At 39.6% G+C, this 21,695-nt stretch overlaps 2 protein-coding genes across 2 annotated transcripts; both read left to right on the top strand.

Annotated features, from left to right (window-relative positions):
- Positions 1-282: 282 nt before the first annotated feature.
- On the top strand, positions 283-5,027 carry LOC106431859 (auxin response factor 19). The gene is made up of 11 exons (XM_013872698.3): positions 283-616; positions 887-999; positions 1,094-1,189; positions 1,274-1,330; positions 1,415-1,570; positions 1,659-1,743; positions 1,819-1,909; positions 1,980-2,479; positions 2,733-4,279; positions 4,353-4,543; positions 4,645-5,027. The coding sequence occupies exons 1-11, from the start codon at positions 574-576 to the stop codon at positions 4,826-4,828; spliced, it is 3,063 nt and encodes a 1,020-aa protein (XP_013728152.1). The 5' UTR covers positions 283-573; the 3' UTR covers positions 4,829-5,027.
- A 518-nt stretch (positions 5,028-5,545) lies between these two features.
- On the top strand, positions 5,546-6,510 carry LOC106431860 (ethylene-responsive transcription factor ERF017). Its single transcript, XM_013872699.3, has one exon. It carries the CDS (start codon positions 5,869-5,871, stop codon positions 6,400-6,402), a length of 534 nt encoding a protein of 177 aa, XP_013728153.1. The 5' UTR covers positions 5,546-5,868; the 3' UTR covers positions 6,403-6,510.
- Positions 6,511-21,695: the final 15,185 nt, after the last annotated feature.

Raw genomic sequence — 21,695 nt, 5'->3', positions numbered from 1 at the left:
GTAGAGAGAAGGAAGAGATAGGAAGAAAAAGTAGGAGATCCTTCATGGAGAGATTTTGGTTAGTTAATGAATTTATGTTTTTGTATGGTTACAGGCCTAATTTTCCATATTTTAAAATTAAATATATTTTTTGTCGACAACTAAAAATATTTAAAATGACTATAAGATAAAATGAAAAATGTAATACAAAACTAAAAGGTGGGACCGACAAGAAAAAGACATCAAGTGGGGTGCCACGTCACAACCCATAAGAAAAGATTTCATCTTTCCGATCCCAAACTAGCTTAAAATCTCAAATGCAAAAAGAAAAGGAAAAAAAAAAGGAACAAATAAAACACTTGAGAATCTGAAAATAAAAGTTTCAAAGCTTTTAAGAGCTTAAATTTTGCACTGATGCTATGAAGTTTTAAATCTTTCGTTTGAACTTCAAAGGAAAAAAAAAAGCTTTTGTTTCTTTTCTTTTAGCAGAATGCTCTTTTCTCTTTTCGTTTAGTTGATTTTGTTGAAGAACTCTGTTTCTGAGACAACAAAACAAAAAACAACTTTTGTTTTGTTCTTTCCTTTCTGGATACCATGAAAGCTCCATCAAATGGATTCCATCCCAATTCAACCGAAGGTACGAGCTTTTTATGTTTTAAGTGAAAAAAGAAATAAAAAATAATTTCTCAAGCTTTCTGGATTTGAATTTCATCACAGTATCTGCATTTCATGTTCTGTGATTTTCTTGGTTTGTGTTATTCTATTCCAACATGGAGTCAGCAGAAAGCCACAAATCTAGTTCGTTTCAGTGTGTTTGATACAGTAGTTGTCACTTGTCACACATAAATGAAGCAAATTTTAATATAAAGTTTCATACTTTACATATTTTCATTGTTGTGATGAACAGGAGAGAAGAAACCAATCAATTCTCAGCTATGGCACGCTTGTGCAGGCCCTATGGTTTCACTACCTCCTGTGGGAAGTCTTGTGGTTTACTTCCCCCAAGGACATAGCGAGCAAGTATGTTCCAAACACAAAAAAAAAAAAACACTTGGACCCTTTTAACTGCAATCATCAGTCCAAAGTAATAATATGATCAATGGAATCTTTTCAGGTTGCAGCATCGATGCAGAAGCAAACTGATTTTATACCAAATTATCCAAACCTTCCTTCTAAGCTCATTTGCTTGCTTCACAGTGTCACACTACATGTAAGCCTCTTCTGTCCCCCAACTTGTAAATCAAAATCAGAAAGAAGAAGAACTAATCATGACTATTGTGAAAATCTGAATCAGGCTGATACCGAGACAGATGAAGTCTATGCACAAATGACTCTTCAACCTGTGAATAAGGTCTGAATCCTCAGTCTTTCTTGGTTTTAACTTTGAGAACTTCAAAGCTGATCTTTGCTTTGATCATCTAAAAATGTGTATCAGTACGACAGAGAAGCATTGCTAGCTTCTGATATGGGTCTGAAGCTAAACAGACAACCTACTGAGTTTTTCTGCAAGACGCTTACAGCGAGTGACACCAGCTCACACGGTGGGTTCTCTGTACCACGCCGTGCAGCTGAGAAAATCTTCCCTCCTCTTGTACGTCTCTGACCAAAAGCTACTCTCAAACTGTTTTGTCTCATATCTTCATCTGTTTTGCTAAGAGTTCTGAGGATGCTTAAAACAGGACTTCTCAATGCAACCGCCTGCACAAGAGATTGTAGCTAAAGATTTACACGACACTACATGGACCTTCAGACATATCTACCGAGGTTTGAATCCACATCAAGAACTGGTTTTACAAGACTGAAAAAAAAACTCAAATCTGATTTGTTGTCTGATCTCAGGCCAACCAAAAAGACACTTGCTCACCACAGGCTGGAGCGTTTTCGTTAGCACAAAGAGACTATTAGCTGGTGATTCAGTTTTATTTGTAAGGTATGAGCCATCAGAACACTACGCAGAAATGGACTTTGGGGGTTTTAAAATGAATACCGTTTTTTTGCAGAGATGAGAAGTCACAGCTCATGTTGGGTATAAGACGTGCGAACAGACAAACACCGACTCTTTCCTCATCGGTCATATCCAGCGACAGTATGCACATTGGTATACTTGCAGCAGCAGCTCATGCTAATGCCAATAGCAGCCCTTTTACCATCTTCTTTAATCCAAGAGCGAGTCCTTCAGAGTTTGTAGTTCCTTTAGCCAAATACAACAAAGCGTTGTACGCTCAAGTGTCTCTTGTAATGAGGTTTCGGATGATGTTTGAGACTGAGGATTGTGGGGTTCGTAGGTATATGGGTACAGTCACCGGTGTTAGTGATCTTGATCCTGTTAGATGGAAAGGCTCCCAATGGCGTAATCTTCAGGTAGGATGGGATGAGTCAACAGCTGGAGATAGACCAAGCAGAGTATCTATATGGGAGATTGAACCAGTTATAACTCCTTTTTACATATGCCCTCCTCCATTTTTCAGACCAAAGTACCCGAGGCAACCGGGGATGCCAGGTAATGTTTACTTCCACCCATGGTTCTAAAATCGGTCTACGCGGTGCCCACTAGGCGGCAAAATGGTCCTATCAGAAATAATTTTTTAAAAGTCCAATTTATTTAAATCGGTTCAAACCTTTTTATATTGGTTTAAATCGATCTAAATTATTCTAAATCTATTAAATTAAGCAATAATGTTAATCCACAAATTTGTCTTTCATCTATCTTGATTGAATTTATGGATACTAACCTTAAGAGGTTTCTGTTGCAGATGATGAGCTGGACATGGAAAACGCTTTCAAGAGAGCAATGCCTTGGATGGGAGAAGAGTTTGGGATGAAAGACGCACAGAGTTCGATGTTTCCTGGTTTAAGCCTGGTTCAGTGGATGGGTATGCAGCAGAACAACACATTGTCAGCTGGTTATACTACTACTCAGCTACCATCCGCTTATAACCTACCAAACAATTTTGCTGCCAACGACCCTTCAAAGCTGTTTAACTTCCAATCACCTAACCTCTCTCCAGTGAACTCCCAGTTCAACAAACCGAACATGGTTAGTAGCCATATCAGTCAACAGATGCAAGTACAACCAGCCATGGTGAAATCTCAACAACAAGAACAACAAAAAGTACAGATGTCACACCAACAGCTGCAGCAAGGGGTTTTTAACGCAGGTTGTGCAAACAATGGCGTGAGTGTTGTCTCTTGTCAGAATCAGTCTACTGGCTTTTCTCAATCTGAGCTTCAGCAGCAGTCAATGCTCTCTAATGGTAGTGCTAAAATGAACAACCAGAACAAGGGCTCATCTCAAATGACATTACAAGAATTGCAGTTTCAGCAGCAAATGGAATTGCATAACAGTAGCCAAAACCAGCAAGAACAGTCTTCTATGCATTCACTACAACAAAATCCTCAGCAACTCCAGATGCAACAGCAACCATCACAACCAAGTCCCTCACAGAAGCTTCAGTTGCAGCTACTGCAGAAGTTACAGCAACAACAGCAGTCAATCCCTCCTGTAAGCTCGTCCTTACAGCCCCAGTTATCCGCCGCGTTGCAGCAGACACAAAGCCATCAACTGCAACAACTGCTGTCGTCTCAGAATCAACAGCCATTCTCAGCTTCAACATTCATGCAGCCTCCACAGGTTCAGCTGAGTCACCATCAGCAACAAGGACATATGAATAACAAGCCTCTTGTAGCCGCTGGAAGAAGATCACATTCTGGTCACACAGATGGAGAAGCTCCTCCTTCTTGTTCTACCTCGCCTTCCGCCAAAAACACCATACATGACAATATTTCGCCTACAAATTTCCTGAGCAGAAATCAACAACAAGGACAAGCAGTATCTGTACCTGAACCTGATCCAGTCCAAGAGCTTTATACAAAAACCGAGAGCCGGAACAATCTGAGGAGTGCTGCTGATCAAATCAATGTATCCACAGCGGGAACAACGTATTGTCCTGATGCCGTTGGCACTGCACAGCAGCAGCAACAGGCTTTCCCACTACCATCATTTGGAGATTGCCAAAGAAACAACTTAGCTTTCGCTGGTAATCTTGAAGCCGTAACTACTTCTGATGCTCTCTATTCACAAAAGGACTTTCAGAACTTGGTTCCAACCTACGGCAACGCACCAAGAGACATCGAGACAGAGCTGTCGAGCGCTGCAATAAGTTCTCAGTCATTTGGTATTCCCAGCATCCCCTTTAAGTCCGGAGGCTCAAATGAGATCGGTGGCGTCAATGATTCAGGTATCATGAATGGTGGTGGACTCTGGCCTAATCAGGCTCAACGAATGCGAACGTATACAAAGGTTAGAGAGTCTTTCTCTCTCTTAAACAAAGCTTATTATCTTATTGCAACTTAAGTTTATAAACTCCTTGAAGGTTCAAAAACGAGGATCAGTAGGAAGATCAATAGATGTTACCCGTTATAGCGGATACGAAGAGCTAAGGAATGACTTAGCGAGAATGTTTGGCATCGAAGGACAGCTGGAGGATCCACGACCCTCTGATTGGAAACTCGTCTACACAGATCACGAAAACGATATATTGCTCGTTGGTGATGATCCTTGGGAGTAAGTTCCAGACCCAACAACCAACAACATGCTCTTAACAATCTCCTCTGAGTCAACATTTTCTGACCATCCTTCGGTCTGTTTGTTTTTTTTTCTTTCAGAGAGTTTGTGAACTGCGTGCAAAACATAAAGATACTATCATCAGTAGAAGTGCAGCAAATGAGCTTAGACGGAGATCTTGCAGCTATCCCAGCTACAAACCAAGTCTGCAGCGAAACGGACAGCGGCAATGCTTGGAAAGTACATTATGAAGACACTTCCGCTGCAGCTTCATTCAACAGATAGAAACAAAATGATGCAAATATACATCAAAATCAACAAACTACAAGGTATATATAGGACAGTGATTTGATTTGTCATTCTAACTTGATCTTCTTGTCTTCCTCTTTGTTTCCATAACCTGTGAGCAACCAAAACGAAGACAAAGTGTATTACTAGTGTCTCTATACAGTTACTTCAATGCAATCAAAATCATATTCAGTAATCACTTTCCTTGTTACTACTCTCTGGGAAAACACTAAACTCAGCAAAATAGTCAACTTTTAAATTAGAAAAAACAAAACAAAAAGGATTAAAATCTCGTGGAAAACAAGAGAGGACAAGGACATCAAAAAACCAAACAGTCTATTAGTTTGTGTCATTTTGAGGACATCATCTTCCTTGGGGAGAGAGGAAGATGAAAAAGAGAAGCTAGGTTGCCTAGGAAACAGATTCTTGGGTTTAACATCTTGAGCGGCCTCCATCTCCATGGAAGGAGCTTCACAAGGGAATAAACTCATGGTCGTTGTAGGCTGACGTGAGATGCCTGCAAAAATATGATCCAAATAAGTTAGATCTCTCTCTCTCTCCCTTAAGGGTTTGTTGATTTCAACCAAAAGCTAACGACTTTCAAACTAATCATACACGCATAGAGGCCGCAAAACCAAACAGTCTGTTAGTTCTGCTGAGCTTACCCGTATACCACACAATGAGACAGCCTGGTTCATTCAAACTGCCACGTGCCAAATAACCCTGACACTTTGCGGCGTTTTACTCGAGCACTAAGCACAAACGCGCTTTTGACTTTCGTTTCTTCTTCACGCGCCGTACAAAGTCAAAAACTCACTCTTCAGCCTCTCTCTTGTTCAGTTTTCAACTCCTCGCTCTCTCGTATATATATAAGCCCTAAAGCGGCAAATTCAATTCAAATAATAACCAAAACAAACTCAAGAGTTAAGAGTTAACTGAACACTGAAGAGCAGAGCTAAACCAAAGCAGAATCGTACCGTACTGAATTGAATTGAATTGAACCGGGTTGGTTTGCTGTTTCTATATTTGGTTTAGTGATGGATCAGGGACCGTCGTCGTCAAAGTACAAAGGCGTGAGGAAGAGGAAGTGGGGGAAGTGGGTTTCGGAGATCAGACTTCCCAACAGCAGAGAGCGTATCTGGTTGGGATCTTACGACTCTCCCGAGAAGGCGGCGCGCGCCTTCGACGCCGCTCTTTACTGCCTCCGAGGAAGCGGCACCAAGTTCAATTTCCCGGATAATCCTCCGGCGATCAGCGGCGGAGGGAACATGTCGCGATCGGAGATCCGAGACGCCGCCGCGAGGTTCGCTAATTCGGAAGAGAGTGTGGCGAGTGAGATGGTGGTGCAGCAGCAAGAGTCTCCTTCGACGACGATGGCGATTGATTCGGAGTTTTTGAGTATGCTTCCGACGGTCGGGTCGGGTAATTTTGCTTCGGATTTCGGGTTGTTTCCCGGGTTCGATGATTTCGCGGACGAATTTTTAGGTGATCGTTTTGTAGAACAGGTTTCGCCTACGTGGAATGGGGATGAGAGTTGTTATGATGGCTCTGTGTCTCTTTGGAATTTTTGAAGCTAGCAGAGAGAATCTGCGATTTTGTTTTTCCTTTTTTGGGAGGTATGACGGGCCCCATCAAATTTGTTTCATTTTGTATCCACAACTTTAGTTTGGATATGTTTATTTTTTTTGTAACTTCCCCCCACTTTTTGGGACATCATCTTACCATACTAAAAAGGAAAATAAGCTCAAATGAGAGATATGCCACGTCATTTAAAAAAATCGTCCAATAGGAGCTTCCCATTTTGCCACGTCACATAGTTTGGTCCATTGAAAAGAGTAACTGAACTTCACGTTTATCTCTTAAAAACAAATAATGACCCATTATCCAGTCCAGTTTAAAAAACCTCATCTCCTATCAATCGATGAATCCGACGACTCTTCATTCCCTCTTCCCCGTTTCCGATCTCAGCAATCACCGTTACCGTGAATCCCCTTCTCATCAATCAATGTTCCTCTTTAATCTCTTCTTGATGGTTTCGTTCCTCTTATATAAGTCGCTTCATCTAAACCTAAATCTAGACAAAACCTAAAACCTCCCCTTACTAAACTACATCTACGGCGATGGAAAAGCGATGGAATGGAGGTAGTATAATATCATCATGTAGACATATAACACAGTTTATACTGCGTGGATTTTGATGTCACTCTTCAACTTCCTACCCCTGAACGAGTGATTTCTCACACCCACACGACAAGCACAAGTGGCTACAAAGAACGTCATCGGAACACATTTTCCATCGGTATATGAGAACATTGTGTTATCCACTCATTGATTTGGGTCTCTCAGTGTTATGTTCTGATAGTTTTTCCTATCTTTCTTAAAGCTCACTCGGCGTAAAGTTTTGGCAGAATTTCTAATGTTTTCTTTACAACCAAGAAATCATGGCAAGCTCAAGCTCGGCTCTTAATTACGAGATTACTGTGTTTCTTGGTGCTTACTTATATTGGTTCTTTTTCTTCATGATCAGTTGTGGCTTTCAAATATAGATGAGTGTTGCCTAATGTTTTTGTTCTACACTTATGGTGTGCAGTTTACCTAGACTGACTTAGCTGAAGCTATTGGTGCTTCCCTCCTTCAGTCAATAGATGGTTACATGTTTATTAGGGATCAGTACGTCTGCTACAAATTTTAGACTTTCTCTAATAGATCTTTTTTATTCTGTATGGTTTATTGGGTAAGTAAAATGTAGAGTAGTGCAGAAAAATAGGAAAATATGAATAATATTTTAGTGTTTGTAAATCCTTTTTTAATCTCTATCTTCTTTTCAGATTATGACCGAGGAGATTAAAACTGGTGCATCTCTAAATTGTCTATGGATTACCAAGCACATGATTTTAGAGTATTGGCAAACTCCAGTGGTACATGCATAGTACATGGTGGGTTCACGTACTTGGAGTATTTGCTCTTATCTCTCAGTTTCCTTAGCCAGTTAGTACAAATGACTACCAAAATTGTCATAGACATTTGGTGAAGCTAAGACAACGTGAATGTGATCAATAAACAAAATATTTTTGGTTTTCCGTCTCTTTGCTATCATTTTTTTTTGTCATTATTTGGTTGATTTTACTTCGGATCACATCTGTTTTGGCTCTAAGATGTATTGCCAGTGAGTTTACAATTTATTATGTACACACAATATCTTCCGTGTGTTACTTTCATTCATCAAATCATTATTATTTGGACTGCATTTTTTTTATTGATGCTGTTTATCTTTTTTATAGTGGCAGATGAGATACATGGATACACCAACCAGCAACGTTTGTATCATCAGGAACTGATTTGATATTGCTTTCAGAAACATAAAATAAATAGCTAAAACAAACAAATATCTTCCATGTGTTACTATCATTAAGCATTGTCATTTCTGATTAGCTAATATATATATCCACATACAACAATCATGTCATTGGTTCTTTACAAGATCTGGTCTATCTTAAGAGTTTAGTTGCATCTTTACTACAATAAATACATATGGTCTGAATTAGCTGAAGATGATGATATAACTGATTATTACTTATTTTCTTGGTTTCTAACAATTTTGTTACTGAGCTTCATTCTTAGATTATGCATTGTAAAAAACGCTTAACTCAACACTATTGGTCTCCTTTTCCGAAAAGAATACTGATGATGTTCCATGAAACATTAATAAAGCAAGAAAAACTATCACTATATTCAGAATTTATATTGATCAATTCCTTAATTCCTACATATATATTCTTTGTTGCAGTTTTTTTTTACCATTTGAGATTTTTCTTTGTTGGGAATAGATTCAACTTTAAGCTTATGTTGTGCAGATTACTCGCACGATATACTTATGGCCTTAATATGCAGCATTTTGTTTCCACCAAGATGCGAGTCTATATTGGCAGTGGAGAGACCAGGAAGAGAGTCATACATTGGCAGTAGAGAGGAATAAGAAAACGAGTTGGTGGACGCTAAAAGAGATTGCCATGTTGTACATGAAATCTATTTTCATGAAATATGGCAATAACAGGAGGGGTGTCCTTTGGATTTTGGATTTTGGACGAGTACATAGCAAATGAGAAAGTATGACGTTTTTTCTTTGAATTTTTTTTCGAAGAGCTCTTGATCAAATGGTGTGAACACTTAGCTTGATTCTTTTGCCACCTAATCTATGCTACGTATGACCTTCCTTCTTTAAGTTTGTCATGTAAGCTGTGTAACAAACACTAGCCATAAGCCTAACTAACTTTTTCTATAGGAAAAGATATTTTTATATTTTCCTATATTGTGTGGGTGGAAAGAAGTAATTTGGTATTTGTTTGAGTTTTTGTTTTTTCAAAACACCGGATTTTTTTTGGTCGATAACATTTTATTTAATGAACTTTTTACATAATTTATGCATTTAATAATTTGTGTTAATATGTTTGGTGAAAATAATGAGGTGAAGAGAAAGATCAAGAAATCTGTTGGTGGCATATGTTAAACCAATCTTTCTCTTCCTTTGATCAGAAAAGAATATTGATCATCTTTCATAAGAATTTTTTTTTCTTAAGCTATACCTATGGACTATGGGGGTTTGATGTAATGCATGCAGTGCGAAGACTGCATTCATCCATCATCTTCTTAAACTTAATTGGTATCATTTGGTGCGACAGAAGCATTTTTTTCTTGGGGTTCTTTAGCAGTAGTATATTCTTCTAGCTTCATACAAGCAGTGCTGCAAATACAGAATAGTGTACGAAGATATATCATGTTTCAACCCAAATTTAAATATATCATCAAAGTGTCATCATATTAAATACAGAGAGACGATGACAATATCATACCCCTTTCGGAGGTTAGCTCTTGCCAATGTGTGATCTAATTTGACGGCTTTCTTATCCGCAAAGCTTCTGCTCATGGAGAACAACAATTAAGAAATTCAGACAAACCCCTCTAGAGGACAATGTTTAATCTGCTTTCGATTAAAATCGAATCTTACCATATAAGAAGCAAAACCCATGCAAAAGATGAGTTTGACAATGACAGGGGGAAGAGATAGACATGTGGGGTTAGTAAACAGCCCAGCCAAACTTGGAGAAACAGAAGGCAACGATAATCTAAAGCCTGAAACTAATTTATAGACAACAAACAGTTTAATTATAAATTAGTTTATTAAAAAGTTATAATTTACTTATTATAAGACATTTGAAAATTTAACCAAAGAAAGAACATAAAAAAAACTCTGAAAGTTTTACCTATTTACAATTTAAACCCTCAAATTTTTTTGCTAGCACTTTTGATTTTCAAATTAACATTTATCATTAAAACTTTCAATCTAACTTATTTGTTCATCAAATAAAAAATTGACATGTTTTACAGATAAAAATAATGATATGTTAGTGATTTTCCAAAAAATAATTATTTAATTATAAAATAAATAAAATTAAATAATATAGAAAATTAAATAAAAATTAGAAAACTAAAAAAAAAAATCAGAAAATTATAAAATAAATAATTAATTAGAAATTCCGAAAATTAAATTAAAATCAGAAAATAAATAAAATTAAATTAAATACATAAAAATGAAAAATGAAAATGAAAATTTAGAAAATTCAAAAAAATTAGAAAATTCAAAATATCAAAATATCCTTTTTAATTAAAAAAAATCTTTAAAATTACAAGATTGCTTTATAAAACTGACATATCATCATTGATAATAAAAATTTCAAACATATCACTGTTAAAAGTGATGGTTTCTCATATAATCATTAACAATGATGGTTTTTGACATATATTCAACGATAATTTTTGACATCATCGCTTAAAATGAAGTTAAATATGTTAATAACGACATTTTTAACAACCATCATTATCAAGATAATAATATAATTATTACTTTGAATTTTTTTTATGTGAGTTTTGATTTTCGAAAAATAAATATTTATAAAACTATAATGCTAATTTTATGTTTTAAATTTTTGAGAGACAAAAATAAGAATATATTTTCTGAATATTAATATCTAAAATAATAAATATAATCTAATTTATTAGCTCTAAAAGAATGAATAAACTAAACTTATCAACATCGTGTTAATGTCAAAAAAAAATTGCTTATTCAAATGAAATGTATCAACAGAACCAAGTAAAATACGATGAGAAACAATCACATATCATTTTTTTATCAAAGAGAATTATTATTTATGTGAAAAAAATAATTATTTTAAAAAATTTAAAAGGATAAATATAAATAATTAATCGGCGCGTAGCGCGGAAACGGACCTAGTTTCGATAATGATTCATTATCCTCTCTCAAATATTTGTTTGTTCTGTTTTAAAATTGAATAAAATAAAAGTTGACAAAAAAATTGAAGAAAATAAAATAAAATGTTTGCTTATTCAAGTGAAAATATATTATTTCTTTTAATTAAATGAAATAATCAGTTCCCAGGACTTGTGTTGGGTCTAAGAGCATCATTATTCCAAAGATCCTTTTTGGATCTCTTAATTATTTTTAACACTTTTTTAAATAGTAAATGTGAATTAAGAGACTTAGTTAAGAGATTTGAACATTTATATGTTTCATTGCAAGTTTCTTAATTAAGGGTTCTTTAAAAAAATTATTAAACATTTCTTAACACTTGTTTAAAGTATAGCAAAGGTTTACAGTAAAGTACCAAAGACATCAAAGGTGCCACAACCAAGATCGAAGACAAAAATTGTTTCATTGCTCTTCCTTTCAAAACCATAAGCCAAGGAAGCAGCAGTGGGGTCATTGATACTACGAAGAACATCCAAACCAGCAATGCGACCAGCCTTGGTTCCTTTATCGTTTAAGAATCTTGAGGCATCATCAACAAGCTTCCTCAAAACCTGCAACACAATTAAAACCCCATAAGAAACCAACCACACACACACACAACACAAGAAAACTCAACACACAAATGATCACCTACATACATGTGCTCTAGCTGGCCTGAGCGTATAAGTCCCTTCAAAATACTTTTGATTTCCTCACTTTGTTTTCTCCACCATCGCTGAAAAAAAACGCTTGCATTCGTCACAAATCATACAGAGGAACTAAAATTAAAAACAGCTCTGGACATTACTTACTCTCAATAATGGCGAAAGAACAAAATACCAAATCCTTTTCCATTTATTCACTTATTCAGAGACCGTTGAGCAATAGCCAACATGAATTCCAGACTCCAGAGACTTCTAGAAAAGGGAAGACTGTTAAAACACGTTTTACGTGTTGATTGTCATGGACGGTGACGGCATGGTTGACATTGGTTTTGTCAAAGATTGTGAGCTCACCAAACAACTTCTTCATGCTTATAAAAGGAGAGCTGAGGTGAAGAGGAAAGACATCCCAAAAGAAGAAAACAGAGAGAGAACGAGAGAAGAGAAGAAAAGAGAAAAAAAAAACTTTTTTTCTCACAAAAAATCTTCTTTAAGAAATTACGAGTAATTAATTTTTGAGTGTATTTGAGATCGGGGTGTGAGTTGTGAGCTTGTAAAATTTCCCTGGTTGATAATAAAAGATCTGTAGCAGGTCCGGAGACGTAAGCAACATTGGCCGAACTCCGTTAACAATTTTCTGTGTGTGTTTTTTTCCCGCTCCTATAAATTCTGGTTTACCGCAAAATTTGACCGCATATTTCCTAACAACTGGTATCAGAGCTTGAGTTACTGTGATCGGTCAAATTTTTTGCGGAGTTACTATTCATGTGAACAGTAATTTGTGAATAGTGAATTTTTGTCGGTAACATCGGTTTGTCGACGTAGGTGTTCTAATACACGGTGGTTCCAGAAACGATGAGAGGCGAAGACTGTTCGGCGCACAGTATCGGGAAATTTAACGGTACAGGTTATGCATTTTGGAGAACGCAAATTGAAGATTATCTGTACGGAAAGAAGTTTCATCAACCGCTGAGCAAGAAGCATGAGAAGATGGATCAGGATGAGTGGGAGCTCCTTGACAGACAAGTTCTGGGTGTTATAAGGTTAACACTGTCGAAAAATGTTGCTCACAACGTTGCGAAGGAGAAGACCACGGAAGGGCTCATGAAAGTTCTCTCTGATATGTATGAGAAACCTTCGGCAAACAATAAGGTGGACTGTCTGAATTCAATGATGTTTGACGGCTGTCTGAATTTGGACTGACCCCGTCCATTCCTTGACTTCGATCTGCCATTACTCCGGTTATCTGGGTTTCTCCCTCTGTTTTCCACGTTGAAAGCAGAGCTCGTTGATGCCTCCCCAGAGTCTATCCTTCGAACTTGCTCGGCAAGGGTACGATCTCTAACATCATTGAATTTGAGCTTTTGAGTACCCACAGAATTACTAACCGCTGCCCTCATTGGCTCCCAACTATTTGGCAGAGATGCCAACAAAATCAGTGCTCGCACTTCATCTTCAAACTCGATTTCAACTGATGACAGTTGGTTGACAATCGTGTTGAACTCGTTCACATGTGCGGCAACCAGGCCACCTTCTTCCATCTTCAAATGAAAGAGTTTCTTCATGAGAAACACCTTACTGTTTGCCGAAGGTTTCTCATACATTTCAGAGAGAACTTTCATGAGCCCTTCCGCGGTCTTCTCCTTCGCAACGTTGTGAGCAACGTTTTTCGACAGTGTTAACCTTATAACACCCAGAACTTGTCTGTCAAGGAGCTCCCACTCATCCTGATCCATCTTCTCAGGCTTCTTGCTCAGCGGTTGATGAAGCTTCTTTCCGTACAAATAATCTTCAATTTGCATTCTCCAAAATGCATAATCTGTACCGTCAAATTTTCTGATACTGTGCGCCAAACCGTCTTCGACTCCCATCGTTTCTGGAACCACCGTGTATTAGAACACCTACGTCGATAAACCGATGTTACCGACAAAATTCACTATTCACGAATTACTGTTCATGTGAATAGTAACTCCACAAAAAATTTGACTAATCACCGTAACTCAAGCTCTGTTACCAGTTGTTAGAGATTGTATCCTTGCCGAGGAAGTTTGAAGGATAGACTCTAGGGAAGCATCAACGAGCTATGCTTTCAACGTGGAAAACAGAGGGAGAAACCCAGATAACCGGAGTAATGGCAGATCTAAGTCAAGGAATTGACAGGGCAGTCCAAATTCAGACAGCCTGCAGAGTGCTGGAATTGTAGAAAAAACAGGTCACATTAAGAAGAATTGCCGAGCACCACCGAAGAAGGAATACAACACTAGAGGCGGAGCCAATGTAGTGACACGTGAAATCGCTGTTGCATTGGTAGTGTCTGTTGATTCCCCGAGGAAAATTGAAGCTCGTGATGCAGCTACAAGTACCACCAAAGCGTCAATATCCTATGCTGATAGCCCAGTCGATTCATGGGTTCTTGACTCAGGAGCGTCGTTCCACACCACACCGCACCATAACATCATGGAAAATTATGTTGCGGAAAATTACGGAAAGGTATATCTTGCTGATATAGTTGGTATTGGAGATATCAACCTGAAGATATCAACCTGAAGATGTCAGACGGAAGTGTGTGGAAGATTACGAAGGTCAGACATGTGCCAAAGTTGATGTGAAATCTTATCTCAGTAGGTCAACTTGATGATACGAGGCACGATGTTAATTTTGGTGGTTGAGCCTGGATAGTCAAGAAAGGTTTCATGGTGGTGGCTAGAGGTCATAAAAGAGGCACTCATTATATGACGACGAGTTATCAAGACATTGTTGCTGTTGTCGAGAATGCCAAACATACCAAGTTGTGGCATTGTAGGTTTGGGCACATGAGTGAGAAAGGGATGAAACTCATGGTGGAAAATGGTGCTCTTCCGAATCTGAAGACGGTGGATCATCAGATGTGTGAAAGTTGCATCCTTGGGAAACAGAAACGAGTTAGTTTCTCTAAAGGATGAAGAGAGCCAAAATCTGAGAAGTTAGAGCTGGTGCACAATGACGTGTGGGGACCCGCTCCTGTTGCATCGCTGGGAGGTTCATACTACTATGTGACCTTTATCGGCGACTCCACAAGAAAAGTGTGGGTTTACTTCATGAAGAACAAGCATGAAGTGTTTTCGGTTTTCAAAATATGGAAATCCATGGTTGAGATTGAGACGAATCTCAAGTTGAAGTGTTTAAGGTCTGATAATGGTGGAGAGTACATCAGCGACGAGTTCAAGAGATATTGTGCTGATAATGGGATCAAGATAGAAAAGACTATTCCTGGAACGCCTCAACAGAGTGGAATAGCGAAAAGGATGAACCGAACCTTGAATGAGCGTGCAAGGAGCATGAGATTGCACTGTGGATTGCCAAAGACGTTTGGGGCAGATGCAATCAATACCGCAGCCTTCTTAATAAACAGAGGACCGTCTGTACCTTGGGATTTAAGATCCCAGAAGAAGTTTGGAGCGGAAAGAAAGTAAATCTTTCTTATCTAAAGGTGTTCGGATGCTTAGCTTATGTTCATATGATGATGATGCAAGAAGTAAACTTGACTAGAAGTCTAAAAAGTGTTACTTCATCGGCTATGGTAACGCGGAGTTTGGTTACCGGTTTTGGGATGATGAAAATCGGAAGATCATCCGCAGCAAGAATGTTGTGTTCAACAAAGAAGCTTTGTACAAGGATAAGCTAAGAGAAGATTCAGAGAAGAAAGAGCCTGGAGCTGTTGACTTAGAAGATATCCTGATACCGGAGTTGCCACAGGATACCGCAACAGCAGAAGAAGAAATCTCTCAAGACGAGAGTGGTGAGGCTGAAGAAAGTGATGATTCTGAAGTGGTCCCACATACACCAGTCACGGAGTTACGACAGTCAAGCAGAATCATCAGAAAGCCAGTAAGATTCTCTCTATCGCTCAACTACATTCTGCTCACAGACAGAGGCGAGCCTGAATGTTATGAGGAAGCTGTGCAAGTTGATGAGTCGATCAAGTGGGAGCTTGCAATGAACGACGAGATGGACTCGTTTTTATTCAATCACAGGTGGGAGTTAGCAGATTTGCCTAAGGAGAAAAAGGCATTACATAACAAGTGGGTCTACCGAATAAAAGAGGAACCTGATGGGAGTAAGCGCTATAAAGCGAGGCTTGTCGTGAAGGGATACCAACAAAAAGAAGGCGTTGACTACACCGAAATCTTCTCTCCTGTAGTCAAGATGGTGACCATCAGAACGGTTCTTGGGCTGGTAGCACAAGAAGATCTGCATCTTCAACAGATGGATGTGAAGACGACATTTCTTCACGATGATTTGGATGAGGAAATTTATATGAAGCAACCCGAAGGCTTTGAGATCAAAGGGAAGGAAAGCCTTTTGCAAGCTGAAAAGGAGTTTGTACGGCTTAAAACAAGCTCCAAGACAGTGGTATAAACGGTTCGACAGCTTTATTAAAGGCGTTGGTTTCTTGAGGTGTGAAGCTGACCACTGTTGTTACTTCAAGACGCTTGAAGAGTCCTACTTGATATTGCTCCTATATGTCGATGACATGCTGATGGTAGGAGCAGACTTGCACGAGATCAATAGCTTGAAGAGAAAGCTCTCAGAAGAGTTTACGATGAAAGACCTTGGAGAAGCAAGACAGATTCCAGGGATGAGAATCAGTAGAAGCAAGGAAGGTCTTAAGCTATCACAAGAGGAGTATGTGAAGACAGTCCTCGAGAGGTTTAACATGGATGACGCGAAGCCAGTTAGTACTCTCCTGGCAAGTCACTTTCGGTTATCCAGAGAACAGTCTCCAAAGACGGAAGACGAGATGGCATGTATGGATAAAGTTCCATATGCTTCTGCTATAGGAAGCCTAATGTACGCGATGATATGTACAAGGCCAGATATTGCACATGCAGTGGAAGTCGTTAGCAGATTTATGAGCAATCCAGGAAAGGAACATTGGGAAGCCGTTAAGTGGATTTTCAGATACCTGAAAGGAAATCCAAGTTTATCGCTATGTTTCACGAAGTCTAAGACGGGATTGTAGGGATATGTTGATGCTGACAATGGAGGTGACGTTTACAGCACAAAGAGCACAACCGGGTATGTCTACACCTTTGGCGGTACTGCAATTTGTTGGGTTTCAAAGTTGCAGAAAATTGTATCTCTATCAAGCTGTGAAGCTAAGTATGCTGCAGTAACGGAGGCAGCAAAAGAGATGATATGGCTACAGTCTTTTCTAGAAGAGCTAGGCCATGACCAAGGGAAAAGTGTGTTGTACTGTGACAGTAAAAGTGCCATCGATTTGGCAAAGAATCCAGTTTACCATGCTTGGACGAAGCACATACATCATCGATATCATTTCATCAGATCAGCATTGGAAGATGAAATGTTGGTGCTTGAGAAGATCCCAGGAAGCAAGAATCCGGCAGACATGTTGACGAAGGTCGTGCCGTATGGCAAGCTGAGGTTGTGTGCAACCTCAGTTGGCTTGTTGGAGTAACAAGCTGGGGAGACCTGCTACATTGATAAAGGTGTGAAGACAGATTGAAATCAGTCTTCAAGTGGGAGATTGTAAGTCAAAGAACACGTTTTTTGTGTTGGCCGGTGATGGACGGTGAAGTTAGACGGTGAAAGAGGTGTTTGTCAACAATTACGTCCACCTACTCCCCAAGCTTCTTCTATAAATACTAAACGTAAGGTGAAGAGGAAAATCATCCCAAAACAATAAAACAGAGAGAGAACGAGAGAAGAGAAGAGAAGAGAAGAAGAAAAAAAAGGTTTTTTTTCTCACAAAAATTCATCTTTAAGAAATTACGAGTAATTTCTTAGTGTATTTGGGATCGGGGTGTGAGTTGTGAGCTTGTAAAATTTCTCTGGTTGATAATAAAAGATCTGTAGCAGGTCCGGAGACGTAGGCAACATTGGCCGAACTCCGTTAACAATTTTGTGTGTGTGCTTCTTTCCGGCTCACATAAATTCTGGTTTACCGCAAAATTTGACCGCATATTTCCTAACAACCGGTATCAGAGCTTGAGTTACGGTGATCGGTCAAATTTTTTGCGGAGTTACTATTCACATGAACAATAATTCGTGAATAGTGAATTTTGTCGGTAACATCGGTTTGTCGACGTAGGTGTTCTAATACACGGTGGTTCCAGAAATGATGGGAGGCGAAGACGGTTCGGCGCACAATATCAGGAAATTTGACGGTACAGATTATGCATTTTGAAGAATGCAAATTGAAGATTATCTGTACGGAAAGAAGCTTCATCAACCGCTGAGCAAGAAGCCTGAGAAGATGGATCAGGATGAGTGGGAGCTCCTTGACAGACAAGTTCTGGGTGTTATAAGGTTAACACTGTCGAAAAACGTTGCTCACAACGTTGCGAAGGAGAAGACCACGGAAGGGCTCATGAAAGTTCTCTCTGATATGTATGAGAAACCTTCGGCAAACAATAAGGTGTTTCTCATGAAGAAACTCTTTCATTTGAAGATGGAAGAAGGTGGCCTGGTTGCCGCACATGTGAACGAGTTCAACACGATTGTCAACCAACTGTCATCAGTTGAAATCGATTTTGAAGATGAAGTGCGAGCACTGATTTTGTTGGCATCTCTGCTAAATAGTTGGGAGCCAATGAGGGCAGCGGTTAGTAATTCTGTGGGTACTCAAAAGCTCAAATTCAATGATGTTAGAGATCGTATCCTTGCTGAGGAAGTTCGAAGGATAGACTCTGGGGAGGCATCAACGAGCTCTGCTTTCAACGTGAAAAACAGAGGGAGAAACCCAGATAGAAATAACCGGAGTAATGGCAGATCGAAGTTAAGGAATGGACGGGGTCAGTCCAAATTCCGACAGCCTGCAGAGTGCTGGAATTGTGGAAAGACAGGTCACATTAAGAAGAATTGCCGAGCACCACCGAAGAAGGAAGACAACACTAGAGGCGGAGCCAATGTAGTGACACGTGAAATCGCTGATGCATTGGTAGTGTCTATTGATTCCCCGAGGAAAATTGAAGCTCGTGATGCAGCTACAAGTACCACCAAAGCATTAATATCCTATGTTGATAGCCCAGTCGATTCATGGGTTCTTGACTTAGGAGCGTCGTTCCACACCACACTGCACCATAACATCATGGAAAATTATGTTGCGGGAAATTACGGAAAGGTATATCTTGCTGATGGATTAACTTTGGACATAGTTGGTATTGGAGATATCAACCTGAAGATGTCAGACGGACGTGTGTGGAAGATTACGAAGGTTAGACATGTGCCAAAGTTGATGCGAAATCTGATCTCAGTAGGTCAACTTGATGATACGGGTTCCATGTGGTGGCTAGAGGTCATAAAAGAGGCACTCTTTATATGACGACGAGTTATCAAGACACTGTTGCTGTTGTCGAGAATGCCAAACATACCAAATTGTGGCATTGTAGGTTGGGGCACATGAGTGAGAAAGGGATGAAACTCATGGTGGAAAATGGCGCTCTTCCGAATCTGAAGACGGTGGATCATCAGATGTGTGAAAGTTGCATCCTTGGGAAACAGAAACGAGTTAGTTTCTCTAAAGGAGGAAGAGAGCCAAAATCTGAGAAGTTAGAGCTGGTGCACACTGACGTGTGGGGACCCGCTCCTGTTGCGTCGCTGGGAGGTTCGTACTACTATGTGACCTTTATCGATGACTCCACAAGAAAAGTGTGGGTGTACTTCATGAAAAACAAGCATGAAGTGTTTTCGGTTTTCAAAATATGGAAAGCCATGGTTGAGATTGATACGAATTTCAAGTTGAAGTGTTTAAGGTCTGATAATGGTGGAGAGTACATCAGCGACGAGTTCAGGAGATATTGCGCTGATAATGGGATCAAGATGGAAAAGACTATTCCTGGAACGCCTCAACAGAATGGAATAGCGGAAAGGATGAACCGAACCTTGAATGAGCGTGCAAGGAGCATGAGATTGCACTGTGGATTGCCAAAGACGTTTTGGGCAGATGCAATCAATACCGCAGCCTTCTTAATAAACAGAGGACCGTCTGTACCGTTGGGATTTAAGATCCCTGAAGAAGTTTGGAGCGGAAAGAAAGTAAATCTTTCTTATCTAAAGGTGTTCGGATGCTTAGCTTATGTTCATATTGATGATGCTGCAAGAAGTAAACTTGACTCGAAGTCTAAGAAGTGTTACTTCATCGGTTATGGTAACGCGGAGTTTGGTTACCGGTTTTGGGATGATGAAAATCGGAAGATCATCCGCAGCAAGAATGTTGTGTTCAACGAAGAAGCGTTGTACAAGGATAAGCTAAGAGAAGGCTCGGAGAAGAAAGAGCCTGGAGCTGTTGACTTAGAAGATATCCTGACACCGGAGTTGCCACAGGATACCGCAACAGCAGAAGAAGAAATCTCTCAAGACGAGAGTGGTGAGGCTGAAGAAAGTGATGATTCTGAAGTGGTCCCATATACACCAGTCACGGAGTTACGACGGTCAAGCAGAATCATCAGAAAGCCAGTAAGATTCTCTCCATCGCTCAACTACATTCTGCTCACAGACAGAGGCGAGCCTGAATGTTATGAGGAAGCTATGCAAGTTGATGAGTCGATCAAGTGGGAGCTTGCAATGAACGACGAGATGGACTCGTTGTTATCCAATCACACGTGGGAGTTAGCAGATTTGCCTAAGGAGAAAAAGGCATCGCATAACAAGTGGGTCTACCGAATAAAAGAAGAACCTGATGGGAGTAAGCGCTATAAAGCGAGGCTTGTTGTGAAGGGATTCCAACAAAAAGAAGGCGTTGACTACACCAAAATCTTCTCTCCTGTAGTCAAGATGGTGACCATCAGAACGGTTCTTGGGCTGGTAGCACAAGAAGATCTGCATCTTCAACAGATGGATGTGAAGACGGAATTTCTTCACGGTGATTTGGATGAGGAAATTTATATGAAGCAACCCGAAGGCTTTGAGATCAAAGGGAAGGAAAGCCTTGTTTGCAAGCTGAAAACGAGTTTGTACGGCTTAAAACAAGCTCCAAGACAGTGGTATAAACGGTTCGACAGCTTTATTAAAGGCGTTGGTTTCTTGAGGTGTGAAGCTGACCACTGTTGTTACTTGAAGACGCTTGAAGAGTCCTACTTGATATTGCTCCTATATGTCGATGACATGCTGATAGTAGGAGCAGACTTGCACGAGATCAATAGCTTGAAGACGAAACTCTCAGAAGAGTTTGCGATGAAAGACCTTGGAGAAGCAAGACAGATTCCAGGGATGAGAATCAGTAGAAGCAAGGAAGGTCTTAAGCTATCACAAGAGGAGTATGTGGAGAAAGTCCTCGAGAGGTTTAACATGGATGACGCGAAGCCAGTTAGTACTCCCCTGGCAAGTCACTTTCGGTTATCCAGAGAACAGTTTCCAAAGACGGAAGACGAGATGGCATGTATGGATAAAGTTCCATATGCTTCTGCTATAGGAAGCCTAATGTACGCGATGATATGTACAAGGCCAGATATTGCACATGCAGTGGGAGTCGTTAGCAGATTTATGAGCAATCCAGGAAAGGAACATTGGGAAGCCGTTCAGTGGATTTTCAGATATCTAAAAGGAAATCCAAGTTTATCGCTATGTTTGACGAAGTCTAAGAAGGGATTGCAGGGATATGTTGATGCTGACAATGGAGGTGACATTGACAGCACGAAGAGCACAACCGGGTATGTCTACACCTTTGGCGGTACTGCAATTTGTTGGGTTTCAAAGTTGCAGAAAATTGTATACCTTTGGCGGTACTGCAATTTGTTGGGTTTCAAAGTTGCAGAAAATTGTATCTCTATCAAGCTGTGAAGTTGAGTATGTTGCTGTAACGGAGGCAACAAAAGAGATGATATGGCTACAGTCTTTTCTAGAAAAGCTAGGCCATGACCAAGGGAAAAGTGTGTTGTACTGTGACAGTAAAAGTGCC

Source organism: Brassica napus, chromosome C8, assembly GCF_020379485.1.
Source record: "Brassica napus cultivar Da-Ae chromosome C8, Da-Ae, whole genome shotgun sequence".
Classification (NCBI taxonomy): Eukaryota; Viridiplantae; Streptophyta; class Magnoliopsida; order Brassicales; family Brassicaceae; genus Brassica; species Brassica napus.
This window is presented reverse-complemented; position numbering and strand designations above follow the sequence as displayed.